At 41.2% G+C, this 17,316-nt stretch overlaps 1 protein-coding gene across 3 annotated transcripts in view; it reads left to right on the top strand.

The window, feature by feature from the left end:
- Nucleotides 1–36: 36 nt before the first annotated feature.
- Nucleotides 37–17,316, top strand: part of SCO1 (synthesis of cytochrome C oxidase 1) — a 31,175-nt gene continuing 13,895 nt past the window's right edge. Inside the window, exons 1-6 of one of the 3 annotated variants that reach the window (XM_070773093.1) lie at nt 37–368; nt 1,859–1,949; nt 4,588–4,785; nt 5,463–5,555; nt 10,206–10,321; nt 16,249–17,313. In XM_070773093.1, coding sequence (XP_070629194.1) covers nt 84–368; nt 1,859–1,949; nt 4,588–4,785; nt 5,463–5,555; nt 10,206–10,321; nt 16,249–16,422 — 957 coding nt within the window. In that variant the 5' untranslated portion in view covers nt 37–83 and the 3' untranslated portion in view covers nt 16,423–17,313. Of the gene's footprint in view, nt 369–1,858; nt 1,950–4,587; nt 4,786–5,462; nt 5,556–10,205; nt 10,322–16,248; nt 17,314–17,316 lie in introns of those variants that run through there. The other 2 variants (XM_070773095.1, XM_019981427.2) reach the window with 2 other exon arrangements.

The following is a 17,316-nucleotide window of genomic DNA, read 5'->3' as shown; positions in this document are numbered from 1 at the left end:
CGGCCCTCCCTCACTTCCGGAGGAGGTGGAAACGGCGCCGGAAATCGAGGGGCGGGTCAAAGGAGGCGCGGTCTCTCGAGCTCATGGCAGGGCTGTTGCTCGCGCCCGGCCGGATAATGCGGCTTCCGGGCAGCCAACTTTGGCGTCTCTTTCCTCGCGGATTCGGGGTTTGGGGCCCAGGGAAGGAGACCGCTAGCGTCTTGCTAGGGCGGCTCTGCGCGAGGCCAGAGGAGGCATGGCGGGCCTCGGGGCTCGCTGCCTGCTGCTTGGGGAGCCGCCCCCTCAGCACTGCAATGCCGCCCCCGCCCGGGTCGTCAGGACCGGAGTGGAAGGGCAGCGGAGACCCCATGCGCCCCTCGAAGCCCGGGGTGAGTACATACCAGAGCCTTGCCTTTGCTAGTCTCGGCTGTCGGTCAGCCCTGCGCCCTTCCCATACCACTTGGTCATGACCTCAGAAACCACTCTACCTGGCCTCAGGTTGACCACTCAGCCTGCTCACCTGAGTCACAGAATCTCATCCCGCGTTCCCCTCCGTTTTGCACGTACCCCCGTCATTAAAGGGGCTTCCCTTGTGGCTCAGCTGGTAAAGAATCCGCCTGCAATGCTGGAGACCTGGGTTCGATCCTGGGTTGGAAAGATCCCCTGGAGAAGGGAAAGGCTACCCACTCCAGTATTCTGGCCTGCAGAATTCCATGGACTGTATAGTCTATGGGGGTCGCAAAGCGTCGGACATGACTGACCGACTTTCACTTCCAGCGTTAAAGAAGGATACGGACTTGAATTTTAGTTAGCTATTGCGCGAAGAAAATAAGTTTCAGGTTTTTTCAGGGGGTCTCAACCGTAAGTTTGCCATAATTAAAGAGTTAACGTTTTTATAATTTGTCACTCGACTCTCCCTTCAGAGGCTTTGTGTGTTGTATGCTGATTCTGAGCAAATGTGCGTCATGGTTGCATGCTGGGTATGCTTTTTTCCCTTTGGTTTTTCCTGGATTCTAGGACCCCAAAAGAACTTAGGAGCCGCTGCTGCTGCTGCTAAGTTGCGTCAGTCGTGTCCGACTCTGTGCGACCCCATAGACGGCAGCCCACCAGGCTCCCCCGTCCCTGGGATTCTCCAGGCAAGAACACCGGAGTGGGTTGCCATTTCCTTCTCCAATGCCTGAAAGTGAAAGTGAAGTCGCTCAGTCGTGCCCGACTCTTAGCGACCCCATGGAGTGCAGCCTACCAGGCTCCTCCGTCCTTGGGATTTTCCAGGCAAGAGTTCTGGAGTGGGTCGCCAGTGCCTTCTCCGTAAGAGCCACTAGGCTGTAGTGATAAGTAAGAGAAGCGGTTATTGGAGCTGGGGGAAGATTAATGAGTTATTTTACTTATCGCGGGACTTGGAAGAAAGTACAAAGAAATAGTGATGCCATTTGCAAGAAGTTCCACTTCTAAGTCTCTTCTACTTTGGCTTTGTTACTTCTGGAAACTGATTTAGGTTCACTTCCCAGATTTATTTGGTTTATTTCTCAGTATCTGCACAAGCAGGTGATTAACTGATTTTTAAATCAGCAGTTGGGATCTCAGTCATACGGGGTAACACTCATGGTGCTTGCGTCTTGGGTGCTGTTTTCAGGTGAACAGAAATTGATTTAGGGAACGTTCCCTTGGAAAGAAGTGCCTTAGTAATTGTGTTAGGAGCTCAGATGCAACTGTGTTTTTTCATCCCAAAGTACTGTGAAACATCCTGTCTGTTTAACAAGATGTCTGTTTAACAAGATCGAGGCTTCTGTGTATGTATTTTAGAAACTGCTGTAATAAATGTAGTGTAATTAAATGCAGTTTACTAATACTTTTAATTTTGAAATCTCTGCCCCAGTAGCCTGTTTCCTGGAAGTCTTTAGCCGTCACGTTTGCTATTGGAGGAGCTTTATTGGCTGGAATGAAGTACTTCAAGAAAGAAAAGACGGAGAGTACGTAGATGCCATCCAGTGAGCTCTTAATATAACCCTTCCTGGCTATGGACTAGCATCTTGGTGGTGTTGGTGTTAAGCTTTGTATCTTGAAATAATTTTATGTTTATGGTAGAATTGTAAAAATGACAGAGTTCCCACATATCTTCCACGTATCTTCACCTAATGTTACCATCTTGTATAACCATGACTATTCACTATACTACAGGCTTTATTGGGGTTTCATCTGTTTTCCCACTGTCCTGTCTGTTCAGGGCACACTGTCCAACTGTGTGAAAAGACTTGCTGTGGACAGATTAGGATGCAGATGGTAAGAAGTCCAGAGGGCACAAAGATGACTAGGGTGCAGTCCAGCCATCGAGGCGCGCATTGAGTGAAGCAGACACAGAAGCAAAGGACTTCACTCGATGAGGTTCTGCCCGGTCAGGGGAAGTTATGAGAACCTGGGGTGGGAACGCCAGGAGCTGCTCTGAATTAACACTTGGAGTTTAGAAATTGTTTACAAGAACTTTATATTTTAGTGAGTATTTCAGGACTTTTAAGGTTTGTTTTAGAAGTTTCTAGTAAATCCCTAAAGTATCACTTACTCTGTTTTGATTCTTTAGAGAGTCTCTTTTGATGCCATTATACAAAGGATAATGTTTATATCTGGGAGTGAGAATTGTAGGCTTTAGAACCTTAGGAATATAAGCACCATATTGATACACACATATATTTCTTTGGTGTAGCAAGCCGTGTTTTACTAATTACGATTTTCATATTTTAATATGCACTTAAGTTGCTTCAGTTTCAAAATGAAACAAACTTGACAAACTAGGAAAATAATAGTAGAGACAGTTCTAGAAAACCCAAGCTTCTTTTGACTTTAGTTTGGAATTTTCACCTTCTGTTAATAATCTTGTTTTGTAAACACTTGTATTATGAAACAGTATTAAAAGTGAGAGTACTTGCTGACATACTGCCTTATCATCTCCAAATACTTTATTGTGTATTTTCTACAAACAAGGACATTCTTAAACATGACCACAATACAATCAACAAAATCAGAAAATTACTACTGTTCAATCTTCAGATCTTGTTCAAGTTTTGCAAATGATACCCTCCTTTTATTTTTTAAACATTTTTTGGCCGTTCCTCATGGGATCTTTGTTTCCCTACTGCGGATTGAACCCTCACTCCCTGCAGTGGAAGCGCACAGAGTCTTAACCTCTGGACTGCCAGGGAAGTCCCAACTGTTGCCCTCCTTTTACAGCAGAAGGATCCAGTGTAGAACCACACTTCATAGCTAGTTCTTTCTGTTCTCCTTCAGTCTGTAACAGTTTTGCAGCCTTTACCTGACTGTCATGACCTTGACAGCTTGGAAGATTATAGTCCAGTGATTTTGTAGACTGTCCCTTAGTTTGGGTTTTTCTGGTGTTTTCTCCTGATTAGATTGAGGATGCTGTGTTCTTGTTGTATTTAATCAGGTGTCACGTGATTTCATTCAATTTGTGCCGTTACTGATAAAGTTCAGTCTGATCACTTGATTAAGGTGGTGTCTGTCACGCTTCTCTACTGAAGATGTAATTGTGTGTTTCGTGATGTCCATTTATGTATGTAAATATTCTGTATTTATGCATGTAAATATTCTGTTCCCCATGAAATTCAATTCATGTATTTATGTCAGTGTGGGCTTATGATTTTCTTGCAAGCCAGTGAGTTGTAGTCCACTATTCTCTTTAGTTTGACACTCCCATTGTCCCAGATTGGTCAATGGGCGTTCCTTCTAACAAACTGTTGTTTCCTTTCAACAGTCCTCCAATATTCTTTTGAGGTCATCCTTAATTCTAGTGTGGTAGAATGTTCTGGGATCATGTACTTTCTCTGCCCTAACCCTGGTACCAGCCATTTCTCTAAAGAGCCTCATTTCCTTTTAGTGGAAGATGATGATATTTGGAAGTCAGGATATGAGCTCATTGCTGTTGGGGTGTGTCCACTCCTGCGTCCTTTTAGTGAACAGAGCTAGGAAAGAGATATGCATGTTTATAGCTATATTTATTTCTGTATCTATATGTATTGAAACCGTAAGTTCATACACTACCTCCCATCTCTTTCCAGTACCTCAAGGTTTGTTCTACTGTCTCTTTCCATTGTCCTAACTCCTTTTCCATTTGTTTTAACACTTACGTTTAATATTACTTGTTTGATCAGGCTCCTGTATGTAATAACTAAGGTCACATTTCTTCTGTCCTCTCCCCATGCAGCTGCCCTCCTGTACACTCAGGCTCCAACATCACTGCCAGGCCACCTACCTCTCCCACTTGGTCTCAGACATTCTCTTCTGCTGTGACCCTCCTCCACCCCTTCATGGCCACACCTAATGGCTAAGGATTGAATTGTTCTGGAAGAGGAAGGAAATTTTTTTTACTGCTTTTTTTTTTTATAGTCCTTATTATGTACAATAGCATTTCATTTCATTTTACTTTATGCTTATTTCTCTTAAGATATATTTTTTTAAGCTTCTTGGAAACAGGCTATTTCTTCCACATTTTGTGCCCATAGTCATTAATATAGTGTGAACCATAGATGAGGCATTTGAGTACCTGTGGTTAGATTGACTTTTTTTTCCTCTCCTTCTGTGTGTGTTTTTTTTTTTAAGAACTGGAGAAGGAACGGCATCGGAGCATTGGAAAGCCTTTACTTGGGGGCCCATTTTCCCTCACAACTCATACTGGCGAGCCCAAAACTGATAAGGACTACCTGGGTCAATGGGTATTGATTTATTTTGGTTTTACTCATTGTCCAGATATCTGTCCAGAAGAACTAGAAAAAATGATTCAAGTCGTGGATGAAATAGGTAAGAAAACTGTCTCATTCTGTAAAAAGTACATGTTTACTTGATGCCCTTAATGTTACTATGCTTTTCTATTCTTACGTTACCGGTAGGTGGAGGGCTGTAAACATTCACTTATCTCAGTGTTAGACTTGTTAGTTGCTGTGATACCTGTGACCTTATTCCCCACCAGAGAGGAAGTTTGTTTTGATGCTAAATGTTAGATTGCTTAAAAATGTCGGTGTGGTCTGGGTCTCCCTTAACTCTGCTTTGTGTCCCTTGCTTTTTGTAGCCTTTCATCACAGACCGTGCCATTGCCTTTCTGCCGGTGACTGCTGGTTAGACTAGGAAATGAATTGTTCCAGGATATTCAGACCTTATTAACAGTTTCCTGGCACTTGAGAAATGGTTGTGGGGGGAGGCGGGGCCGGGAACCCTACAAACACTGGATTGGATTAGAAGACAGGATGTCCACAGGATGTGATTCTGAGTAACAGCATGTCCGCACTGGTGCGGGTGTTTGCTAGGATATGTATCTGACTGCACCATACACGTACATACAGACATGTTTGTACCTGCACTTCCTGAGGCTCCCCTCCCCCCCGCCCCCAATTGGTGTTAGCTGTCCCTCTGTGTTGCCTGACTGCCTTGCTGTGCTGCACACAGAATGTAAATAATAACTAACAAGAACTTTCTTTCAGACAGTATTCCAACTCTGCCAAATTTAACTCCACTTTTCATCACTATTGACCCAGAGAGGGACACAAAAGAAGCCATCGCCAATTATGTAAAAGGTATTTTTTATTTCCAACACTTTATGTCTGTTTAGTGCTTAGCGTTTTTGGAAGATCGGCTCACTCACACCTTGCAGTGCCTTGTGAGATACAGGGACAGGTGGCACCATCACTTGTTGCACAGGTGGGTAGAAAGCGGCTCAGAACTCTGACTCTGGCTGGTAAGTAAATTATTTTGTCACAGGGGAAGGATTGAACTTGGTCTTCATATATCAAAAAGGAAAGAGAGAGCCTTGAGTTGAGAGGCTGTAATTGCTTCTGAGCAATTCATCAGGAGCCTCTTGATGAAATGAAAGAGGAGAATGAAAAAGTTGGCTTAAAATTCAGCATTCAGAAAACTAAGATTATGGCATCCGGTCCCATCACTTCATGGCAAATAGATGGGAAAACAATGGAAACAGTGACAGACTTTATTTTCTTGGGCTCCAGAATCACTGCAGATGGTGACTGCAGCCATGAAACTAAAAGATACTTGCTCCTTGGAAGAAAAGCTGTGACCAGCCTAGACTGCATATTAACAAGCCAAAACATTACTTTGGCAACAAATGTCCATCTAGTCAAAGCTATGGTTTTTCCAGTAGTCACGTATGGATGTGAGAGGCGGACCATAAAGAAAACTGAGTGCCGAAGAATTGATGCTTTTGAACTGTGGTGTTAGAGAAGACTCTTCAGAGTCCCTTGGACAGCAAGGAGATCTAACCAGTCAATCCTAAAGCAAATCAGTCCTGAATATTCATTGGAAGGACTGATGCTGAAGCTGAAACTCCAATACTTTGGCCACCAGATGCGAAGAACTGACTCATTGGAAAAGACCCTGATGCTAGGAAAAATTGAAGGCAGGAAGAGAAGGGGACAACAGAGGATGAGATGGTTGGAAGGCGTCACCGACTCGGTCGACATAAGTTTGAGTAAACTCTGGGAGTTGGTGATGGGCAGGAAAGCCTGGTGTGCTGTAGTCCATAGGGTCTCGAAGAGTCGGACATGACTGAGCTATTGAACTGAACTGAAGTTCAGTTGCTTCTGATTCCAGCTCAGAACCTCATTCTCCCTTTCGTAAAATTAGGGCAAACATGCATTCTGAGAGTATGTTCATTGGGAGATTAAAGAAAAATAACTAAATATAAACACATTTTTTAACTCAGTGCATATTTTATAAATCTAAAGTATAAATGATAAACACATAGCTGTTTTAAGGAAGAATTTCAGTTCAATCATCTCAACATGTAGTTAAAGCCTATTAGAAGGTACTTTTAAAGGCTAGAAATTATGATAGAATTAAGGGTGAAAATTTAGGTTCTTATGAGTTTGGGTAATTTCTCTGAATTCAAGTTTTTTCAGCTAAAACAAGTGATGAGAACACAGTATTGTGAATCAGCTGTAATTCAATTAAATATAATTCAATTAAGAGAAAATATGTAAAAGGAAAGAAAAGAATGACTTGTTAAAATTCGTGTGATTGAACACTGGAAGCAAAAAAATAATAATAATAATAATAAGTAAAAATCTGATCAGACAGGTTTTGTAGTTATACTAATGCCTGGAACGTGGGTGCTTAAAAATCAGGAATTTCGATTTTAATTATGGTGAAATTGATTTAAGCTACTGGTCAGAAGGACTAATGAATTGTTTTCTAATTATTTTTATTATATGACACCTAATACATACCCTCGAGAACTTTGAGTTATTTTCAAATGTGTTTTATGACAGACCTGCTGTATGTTTTATTATTTAACATATGTAATGAGAGATATATGAAAAGAGTACTTAAAGTACAGCATAGTGTGTTCCTTTTGACACATGTAAGAACTCGGGACACCATCACCACAGTCCGAGTGAATGTATCCGTCACCCCCATCAGCTTCCACGTGCCCCTGCTATTCATGTCTCTCGCCTGCACCTACCTTCTATCTCCAGGCAACCACTTATCTGCTTTCTGTCGATACAGATTAGTTTGCAAATTTATAAGTTTATGTAAATGGGATTATACAGTATATGCTGTTTTTTTTAATGACTTCCTTCAGTATAATTATGTTGAGATTCATCCATGTTGGTTCAGACAATAAAGAGCCAGCCTGCAGTGCAGGAGACCTGGGTTCAATCCCTGAATCAGGAAGATCCCCTGAAGAAGGAAATGGCAACCCCCTCCAGTATTCTTGCCTGGAAAATCCCATGGATGGAGGAGCCTGGTGGGCTACACTCCATGGGGTCACAAAGAGTCAGACATTACTGAGTGACTAACGCACATACACAGACACACACCTTCAGTGTAATTATGTTGAGATTCATCCATGTTATGGTGTGTATCAATAGTTTATTCATTGTTTTTGTTCAGTAGTATCCCATTGATGGACATTGGAATTATTTCCAGTCTCTGATCCTTACAAATAAAGCTGTTGAGAGCACTTGTGTGCACGTCTTTGTGTGGACACATGCTTTCATTGCCCTTGAGTAAATACCTCGGAGTGGAGTGGCTAGGTCCTGTAATAGGTGAGTGCTTAACTTCTTAAGAAGCTGACAGACTTTTTCCCAAAGTGGTTGTGCATTTTTACACTCCCACTGGCACCACATGAGAGCTCCAGCTCCTCCACATCCTTGCCACACTTGGTAGGGTCAGTCTTTTTAATTTTAGCCGCTTCAGTAGGTGTTCTAGTGGTGTTTCATTGTGGTTTTAATAATGCATTTCCCTTAATAACTTTTAATATTAAGCATCTTTTCATGCCGTTACTTGCCATCTGTATGTCTTTGGTAAAGTGTCTCCACATCTCTCATTTTTATGAGCTGTTTGTTTCATTTTACTTAAGTATTTGTTTATTATTTATATTTCTGATAAAAGTTTTATCAGGTGTATGATTTGCTGATATTTCCTTTTAGCCTATGGCTTGTCATGTCAGCCATGTATTTTGAAGAGCAGTTTCCATTTTGGAGGGCTTCCCTTGTGGGTCAGCTGGTAAAGAATACGCCTGCAATGCGAGAGACCTGGGTTTGGTCCTTGGGTTGGGAAGATCCCCTGGAGAAGGAAAGGCTACCCACTCTAGGATTCTGACCTGGAGGGTTCTATGGACTGTATATTCACAAACACAACTGAGTGACTTTAACTTTTCACTTCACACTTCCATTTTGGAGAAGTTCCATTTATTAGTTTGTTCTTTTATATTAATGGATAATCTTTTTGGTGTCATCTGTGAGAAATACTTGCCTAACCCAAGATTACAAAGGATTATTTTCTCATTGAAGTTTTAGAATTTTTATTATATGTAAGCAGAATTTATATCCACAGCTTACAGGTGTGTCAGAAATTGGAGCAATAGCATTGTTATTTTTTAAAAGCAGGTGTAACTCATTGGGTAATAAATGATCTCAAATTTAAATATGTGTCATACTGACTTTTACTTATCATCACATATTAACCAAACTTAGGTATCCCCAAATGAGTAAATGTTTGAGTTGCTGTACCTAATGGAAATACCAAGACCCTATGGTAATATTCTTCATAGTAAGTACAGTGGTTGATGATGATACCATTTCTAGTTGCATTTGGGGAGAATTTTAAGTATTTAAGTTGGTATTTAGAAAATTACTGGAGTTTCAGCAATTGTTTTAAAAGGTTTGGATGTGCAGCTAGTTCAGGCTTCACTTAGCTTCTCTTCATTTACTCAGAGAATGGGGAAGTAAGACAAACCACCTTGCTTTTTTAGTTTCTGAGCAGTTTTTCAATTTAGAATGAGTTAGACCAGAGAATGATAATGGGTTTCCTCTCCCTTTGAAAGAAAGTGCTGCTGTTAAATGCTGGACTCAGCTCAGTGGTCTGATGAATCCAAGTTTTGTAAGTGACTTCCCCAGCTTACTTATAAATATTCCAAAAACTTAATAGCAAATGCATGCTGTGAGATTATGTGCTGGAAAATGAGGCACAGGTATTTTGACCTGGCATGAACTAATCATCAGCCAAGTTTTTTCTCATATGATGCAATGGAAAACTGTCGTGCTTAATTCATAAGAATATCTTTAAACTTCAGCATATCTCAGAACTATACCTAAATGTTTAAAAACAACTAAGTTAACAAAAGTTAAGACAAATAATTAGAATACATTGCTTCCAGCTTTATTAGATAATCATGAAAGGATTTGACATACATTATCAAGAACTTTTGGTTTCATTGCTCTTCTCTATTAATACCCCGTTTTAAGTTTCACTGATTTCTGCTCTAATTCTCTTCTGCATACTTTGGATTTAATTTTCTCTTTTTCTAGATCCTAAGGTAGAAACTCATACGTTTTATGTCTTCTTTTCTACTATATGCATTCAATAAGTTGTATTTCCATTTTGATTTTTAGTTTCTTTGGAGATTTCTTCTTTGGCCCTTGTGTTATTTAGAAGTGTGTTTAATTTCCATGTGTTTTGGGGATTTTCCAGATATCTTTCTGCTATTGATTTCTGGTTTAATTCCAGTGTGGTCTGTCTTGGTGAATGTGACATATATCACAGAGGGAATTTTTCATTTGTTTTAGATTAATTTCTTCTTTGAAACATGAAAAACTGTTAAGGGACTCACAGGAAGAAAGTAGCAGTAGCTTTATAACTGTTTTTTGAAGTAGGGATGGTTGTTTTTTGCCTCTTCTTTTTCACTGTCTTTCTCATTTTTTATTTAGAATTTTCTCCCAAACTGATTGGCTTGACTGGCACAAAAGAAGAGATCGATCAAGTGGCCAGAGCATTCAGAGTATATTACAGCCCTGGCCCCAAGGACGAAGATGAGGACTACATAGTAAGTAAATGCTCAGTTTCAACACCTGGGCGGGCGCCCGGGTCTCAGACATTTATAAGCTTTCCATGGCAACTGGCTTTAAAAGCAAAATGAAAACGGTAAATAATCTGAGATGATAGCAGATTCCTTAATAATTAGGGATGCTTGAGAGCCAAAGATGGAGAAGCCCTATACAGTCAGCAAAAACAAGACCAGGAGCTGACTGTGGCTCAGACCATGAACTCCTTATTGCCAAATTCAGACTTAAATTGAAGAAAGTAGGGAAAACCACTAGACCATTCAGGTATGACCTAAATCAAATCCCTTATGATTATACAGTGGAAGTGAGAAATAGATTTAAGGGCCTAGATCTGATAGATAGAGTGCCTGATGAACTAATGAGGTTCATGACATTGTACAGGAGACAGGGATCAAGACCATTCCCATAGAAAAGAAATGCAAAAAACCAAAATGGCTGTCTGGGGAGGCCTTACAAATAGCTGTGAAAAGAAGAGAAGCAAAAAGCAAAGGAGAAAAGGAAAGATATAAACATCTGAATGTAGAGTTCCAAAGAATAGCAAGAAGAGATAAGAAAGCCTTCTTCAGCGATCAGTGCAAAGAAATAGAGGAAAACAACAGAATGGGAAAGACTAGGGATCTCTTCAAGAAAATCAGAGATACCAAAGGAACATTTCATGCAAAGATGAGCTCGATAAAGGACAGAAATGGTATGGACCTAACAGAAGCAGAAGATATTAAGAAGAGATGGCAAGAATACACAGAAGAACTGTACAAAAAAGATCTTCACCACCCAGATAATCATGATGGTGTGATCACTGACCTAGAACCAGACATCCTGGAATGTGAAGTCAAGTGGGCCTTAGAAAGCATCACTATGAACAAAGCTAGTGGAGGTGATGGAATTCCAGTTGAGTTATTCCAAATCCTGAAAGATGATGCCGTGAAAGTGCTGCATTCAATATGCCAGCAAATTTGGTAAACTCAACAGTGGCCACAGGACTGGAAAAGGTCAGTTTTCATTCCAATCCCAAAGAAAGGCAATGCCAAAGAATGCTCAAACTACCGCACAATTGCACTCATCTCACACACTAGTCAAGTAATGCTCAAAATTCTCCAGGCCAGGCTTCAGCAATATGTGAACCATGAACTTCCAGATATTCAAGCTGGTTTTAGAAAAGGCAGAGGAACCAGAGATCAAATTGCCAACATCCGCTGGATCATGGAAAAAGCAAGAGAATTCCAGAAAAACATCTATTTCTGCTTTATTGACTATGCCAAAGCCTTTGACTGTGTGGATCACAATAAACTGTGGAAAATTCTTCAAGAGATGGGAATACCAGACCACCTGATCTGCCTCTTGAGAAATTTGTATGCAGGTCAGGAAGCAACAGTTAGAACTGGACATGGAACAACAGACTGGTTCCAAATAGGAAAAGGAGTTCACCAAGGCTGTATATTGTCACCCTGTTTATTTAACTTATATGCAGAGTACATCATGAGAAACGCTGGACTGGAAGAAACACAAGCTGGAATCAAGATTGCTGGGAGAAACATCAATAACCTCAGATATGCAGATGACACCACCCTTATGGCAGAAAGTGAAGAGGAACTCAAAAGCCTCTTGATGAAAGTGAAAGTGGAGAGTGAAAAAGTTGACTTAAAGCTCAACATTCAGAAAACAAAGATCATGGCATCCAGTCCCACCACTTCATGGGAAATAGATGGGAAAACAGTGGAAACAGCATCAGACTTTATTTTTCTGGGCTCCAAAATCACTCCAGATGGTGACTGCAGCCATGAACTTAAAAGACGCTTACTCCTTGGAAGGAAAGTTATGACCAACCTAGATAGCATATTCAAAAGCAGAGACGTTATTTTGCCAACAAAGGTTCGTCTAGTCAAGGCTATGGTTTTTCCTGTGGTCATGTGTGGATGTGAGAGTTGGACTGTGAAGAAGGCTGAGCACCGAAGAATTGATGCTTTTGAACTGTGGTGTTGGAGAAGACTCTTGAGAGTCCCTTGGACTGCAAGGAGATCCAACCAGTCCATTCTGAAGGAGATCAGCCCTGGGATTTCTTTGGAAGCAATGATGCTAAAGCTGAAACTCCATACTTTGGCCACCTCATGTGAAGAGTTGACTCATTGGAAAAGACTGTGATGCTGGGAGGGATTGGGGGCAGGAGGAGAAGGGGACGACAGAGGATGAGATGGCTGGATGGCATCACTAACTCGATGGACGTGAGTCTGAGTGAACTCCAGGAGTTGGTGATGGACAGGGAGGCCTGGCGTGCTGCGATTCATGGGGTCGCAAAGAGTCGGACACGACTGAGTGAGTGATCTGATCTGATCTGAGAGGATAGAAAAGTATATATAGTTTTTGAAGGATGATTAAATTTTTTGTTCTAATAGTTTAATTGCCCACTTTTCTCATGCCATGTAAAATTGTAGAGCAGTATATTAAAATCTGGGCTATCTTAAATTCACTAGAGATAAAATAATCATTTTGAGCAAAGCTCATTTTTAGTTTATAAACACTATTGGTTCTCTCTGCCCCCTAATGAAGAGGTTTAAGAAATATGCTTCTTTTGAGAAGCAGTATTAGGCCTTAGGGACCTGCATTTTCGGGTTGAGTGAGTAAGAATTCTGAAAACCAGGAGAAAAGAAAGCCATAGGCAGTTACTTTTTATAAGATTTCTTTTCATATCAACTTTATACATTTACATAATTTTGTGTTTAGTTGCATTTGCAACTGTTAGGCTCTGCATAATTAGGTGTTCAATATGCTTTTTTAAAATGAAGAACAAATTCTATTAGGTGGTTCTTCTGCAGCCCTTACGTTAGAGAGCTGTCTTCACATTCATCAGCAGTACCCAGGAGTCTCAGTCACCTTGTTCCTCTTCTTGTCAGTGGTTTCTCAGTGAAGCATAAGCACCACCCCTACCCACCCAGTTTCCTTCCCAACATGGACATACTTCCCTATCACATGAAGCGCTTACATTGTATTTTAATATTATTTCAAGATTTTTCCTCGGTTGCCATGCTCTATTTTCTCTGAAATATTGTTGTGACAAAGTGATGAATCATAAGAGACTTTCCAGCTGCAGAGCTGGTTTTGTAGAAAGGCAGTCAGGACCCTGAAACACTGGTGTGTCAGCAGGACCATGGCCAGCTTCCAGGAGGATGTGCAGAGGGAGCGTCTCACTGCAGGGCTACCTCTACAGCCCACTGTGATTTCCCCACCACCTCTGAACCTGGAGCATGTGGGTGCCCCATAGCCTTTGGCCTAAATTAAAGGTGTGTTTCTGGTCCCTTTGCCTTAAACCCACATAGTAATCTTATTTTTAGTTCTGGTGCCTCATAGACTTAGGGAAACTTGAGTTCATGAGAGAAAAAGAGAAAAATCAGCGTTTTTTCTTATACTCTAAGTTGAAGCAAAGTAGAAGGACCTACTGTGGTTTCCTCTTGTCACACTAACAGCATGAGAAGAAGCCAAGGAGAAAGAGCTTTTTAGACTTCTTTATCTTTCTGTAAAAGAGAGTTGTACTGACTGGTTTTGAACTTAACTTTGATAATAGTGGGAGCATTTGAGCTAGTCAGTCAGACTTCCAGGGTTGAACAGCTTTATTAAATTAAACATACACACAATTGTCAACTAGTTAACACTTCTTAGTCTTGTGCTTATAGCTCATAATTCTAAAGTTAAATTTTACAGATTAGACCAAACAACCTAAAATACTCAGTTAAAACATTCAGCTAATGTTAAGAGATACTTTGCTGAACCCAGAGCACTGCTTAGCACAGGAAAAGTGATTTGGGTCACACTGCTGTCAGACACCCACCTCTATTGGCAACTGACTCTCATCGTTTTTTATTTAAAATACCTTGAGGGAATTCCTTGGTGGTCCAGTGGTTAGTACTCCACAGTTTCATTGCAAGGGCCAGAGTTCAGTCCCTGGTTGGGGAACTGAGATCCCACAGGTTGAGCAGTGCAGTAGACAGGTAGATAGGCAGACAGACAGATAAAAATACTTTGAAACCTTTGAGCTGGTTGGTCTTCACTTAGTAAGAGTTCATCTTTTCTTGTCTGACCATAACCAGCAGTGAAAGGCAAGGTGCCAGTGAGCTCATAAACATAAACCAAACACAGGTGCTGACATGTGTACCCTAAGATAGGCATGCAGGTAATCCAGAATATGGGTATTAATCTTTAAAATGTGAATATTTAAATCTTGTGGAGATCTCTTAAACCCTCTAGAACCCATCTGAGACCCCATTTTGAGAAATAAATACTGATCTACCATAGAATGCAATGTTTTGATAAGAATCAGTGCGTTCACTGCTATACACTTGCAAAATCAACCAGTAGGAGGAGACATTCTCCAGCTTCTTGGTTTTTTTCAACTAGTGTGGTTTTGTTTCTTGAGTAGATGGTAAGGGAACTTAAGATTTAAGGACATGCAGGGAGTGAGGGAGTGCTTTTAAGATGGAGAGGTAAAGGAAGGAGATTTTTTTAATCTCAGTAGCGACAGAGATGAGCTTCTGGCTTTGAATGCTCATGGCGTCCTCAGACCCATAGTGTGCATAACCTGAACGTGCTACACATTCCTGACAGCTACATGTGCAAGCCATCGTGTGATATGTGTAATGTTTTATTATTTTCTAAGTGTTAGTTAGAAAACACTTGTGGAAAAGAATACATGTGGCTTTCAAACCTGAGATGTTCAGTCTTAATAAAAGAAGTGTGAGTTGTATAATGTGATGTCATCTTTCACCTGTTGGATCAGAAAGGCCAAATATATTGTCATGATCTTATTTACGGAAAGAGAAAACACTACAGTGAGTGAAATTGGACCCACTGGCACTTCCATGCCTTGTTGATGGGATTCAACTGATACACACTCTTCAGAAGGCCATTTGTATTATCATCAGCATTTAAAGCATTTAAATACTTTTTAGGTTAGAGACCCTATGTTTTGGAATCTGCCCTACAGATAAAACCTACAGCATTGTTTGTAAATGGACTGAAAACCAAGCAACCATTTTTTAAAAGGCTTCTATACATGTACTGATACAGAACAACATCCAGTATATTGCCACGTGGGGAAAAAAGTATAGTGTGGTGGTGGTTACTCACTTGTGTCTGACTTTGCAACCCCAAGGACTATAGCCCGCCCGGCTCCTCTGTCCACAGGCTTTCCCAGTCAGGAACACTGGAGTAGGTTGCCGTTTCCTTCTCCAGGGGCTCTTCCCAACCCATTGATTAAACCCGCGTCTCCTGCATTAGCAGGTGGGTTCTTTACCACTGAGCCACCAGGGAAGCCCCATAATGTGTTGTCACTTTTGCATAAAAAGAAATGGGTGGGTATTGACACACTGATAAATGCAAAAGGATTGTCTGCAAGAATCCAGCGGGACCTGGTGGCAGAGGCGCCCCCTCAGGAGAACCTAGGGAGTCTGAAGGAGTATGTATGTATGTGTACAAACTGCATGTTAGACACACTGCGTGGTTGCGCCCCAGCATTCCTGCAGAGACGGAGGTGGGACAGTCCAAAGACTATGGACTTTGGAATGGGGTAGATCTAGGTTCTAAGCTTGCTGTGGCACTTACTAATTATGTCACTTGCCCCCCTGGAGCCTGTTTGTCGCTTGCAGAGGAGATAATACCTGTCTCCTGGGTTAAGATGGCACATGGAGGTGCTTGTCAGCAGATGGTAGTATCCTTTCTCTGCACTAGAAACTACTCGAAGTTTACAGTGGAAGCATGATGATTTGCTCTGCCCATGACCCCAGTGAACACTGAGACATGGCCACTGACCAGTCTGACAGTTTGGGTGGGACAGTATTTTTACTATGTGTTAGAATGTAATTTATATGAGGGATACTCATAAAATTAAGCCAAACACACACTGAAATTCTGGTTTTTTAAGGAGGAGAGAGAACAGAATAGAGTAAGAGTAAGGAAGAAATGGGATGAAAAAAGAAGAGGTGTGAGCTATGGAGTAGGGCTTCAGGAGATGCCTGGAGGCCTCGTTCTGACTGTCAGCTATTGGGAGAAATGCAGGCCCCTGCCCTCCCGAGGTGAGTTATCCCCAGACCCCTGAGAGCAGCAGCTGTCTGGGCCCCTGGCTCTGCATTCTTTCCGATGTGAGTAGGCTAGTGACTCTTTCCATTTGCTCTCTCTTTACAAATGTGTGTGTGTAAAAGCATGACAACTTCACAGACATAGCATGTGTGTCCGGGTATATTTGGGGTGTCTCCAGTCTGGTATGTGTGATCACATTCCTGTCTTTGTCTTGCCAAATAGCAGTCAAGCCTGGAATAAATTCCAAAGATTCCAAGGGCCAAGTCTTCTGCTCATTTTCATGTTTCCTTTTGAACCACTAATATCCGAACTAAATACTGTGTTGGAATTTATATATGTTATGTGTTTAGTGGTTAGTGGTCTGGCTTTTTTCTCATAAAACATGGTAAATAGAATTTAGGATGTGATGAATGATACCTAGTTCTTCCAAAAACATAAAAGAACATACCCAAGAACTTAATAAAGAAAGTAATTTCTTACCAACACTTTTAATTCCATGGGATATCTCTTCATGATGTGGTTAAGGGGTCAGATAAAATGTTTTACTCGTAAACATGGACTTTTTCCAAGCAGGCATCAGTGATCCACAGCTTTGTGAAGGCCAGCAGCAGCCATTTCTTGGAAGTGTGTTCTTTCTTCAGAACTGTGTAGATGAGTGTGTTAAGGATTGAACTGAAAGAATTCCAAGTTCTCGCTTGATGTGTCAAGCAATAGTTAGGGCAAATTTCTGAAACAAAAGATTTTAGATAATTTGTGGTTGTGAATTGACTGTAATAGACTTAGGCCCATTCCCTAAATGATGGAAATAATAGATGCTGCAGAAGTTAGTGTCTTACCTGCAGGATTCATTCAGTACAGTAAGGAGCTTATTTTGGTGAACTTTTTGTCATCCTTCCCTTTCCCCTTTTCTCTG

The sequence above is a fragment of the Bos indicus genome, chromosome 19, assembly GCF_029378745.1.
Source record: "Bos indicus isolate NIAB-ARS_2022 breed Sahiwal x Tharparkar chromosome 19, NIAB-ARS_B.indTharparkar_mat_pri_1.0, whole genome shotgun sequence".
Taxonomy (NCBI): Eukaryota; Metazoa; Chordata; class Mammalia; order Artiodactyla; family Bovidae; genus Bos; species Bos indicus.
This window is presented reverse-complemented; position numbering and strand designations above follow the sequence as displayed.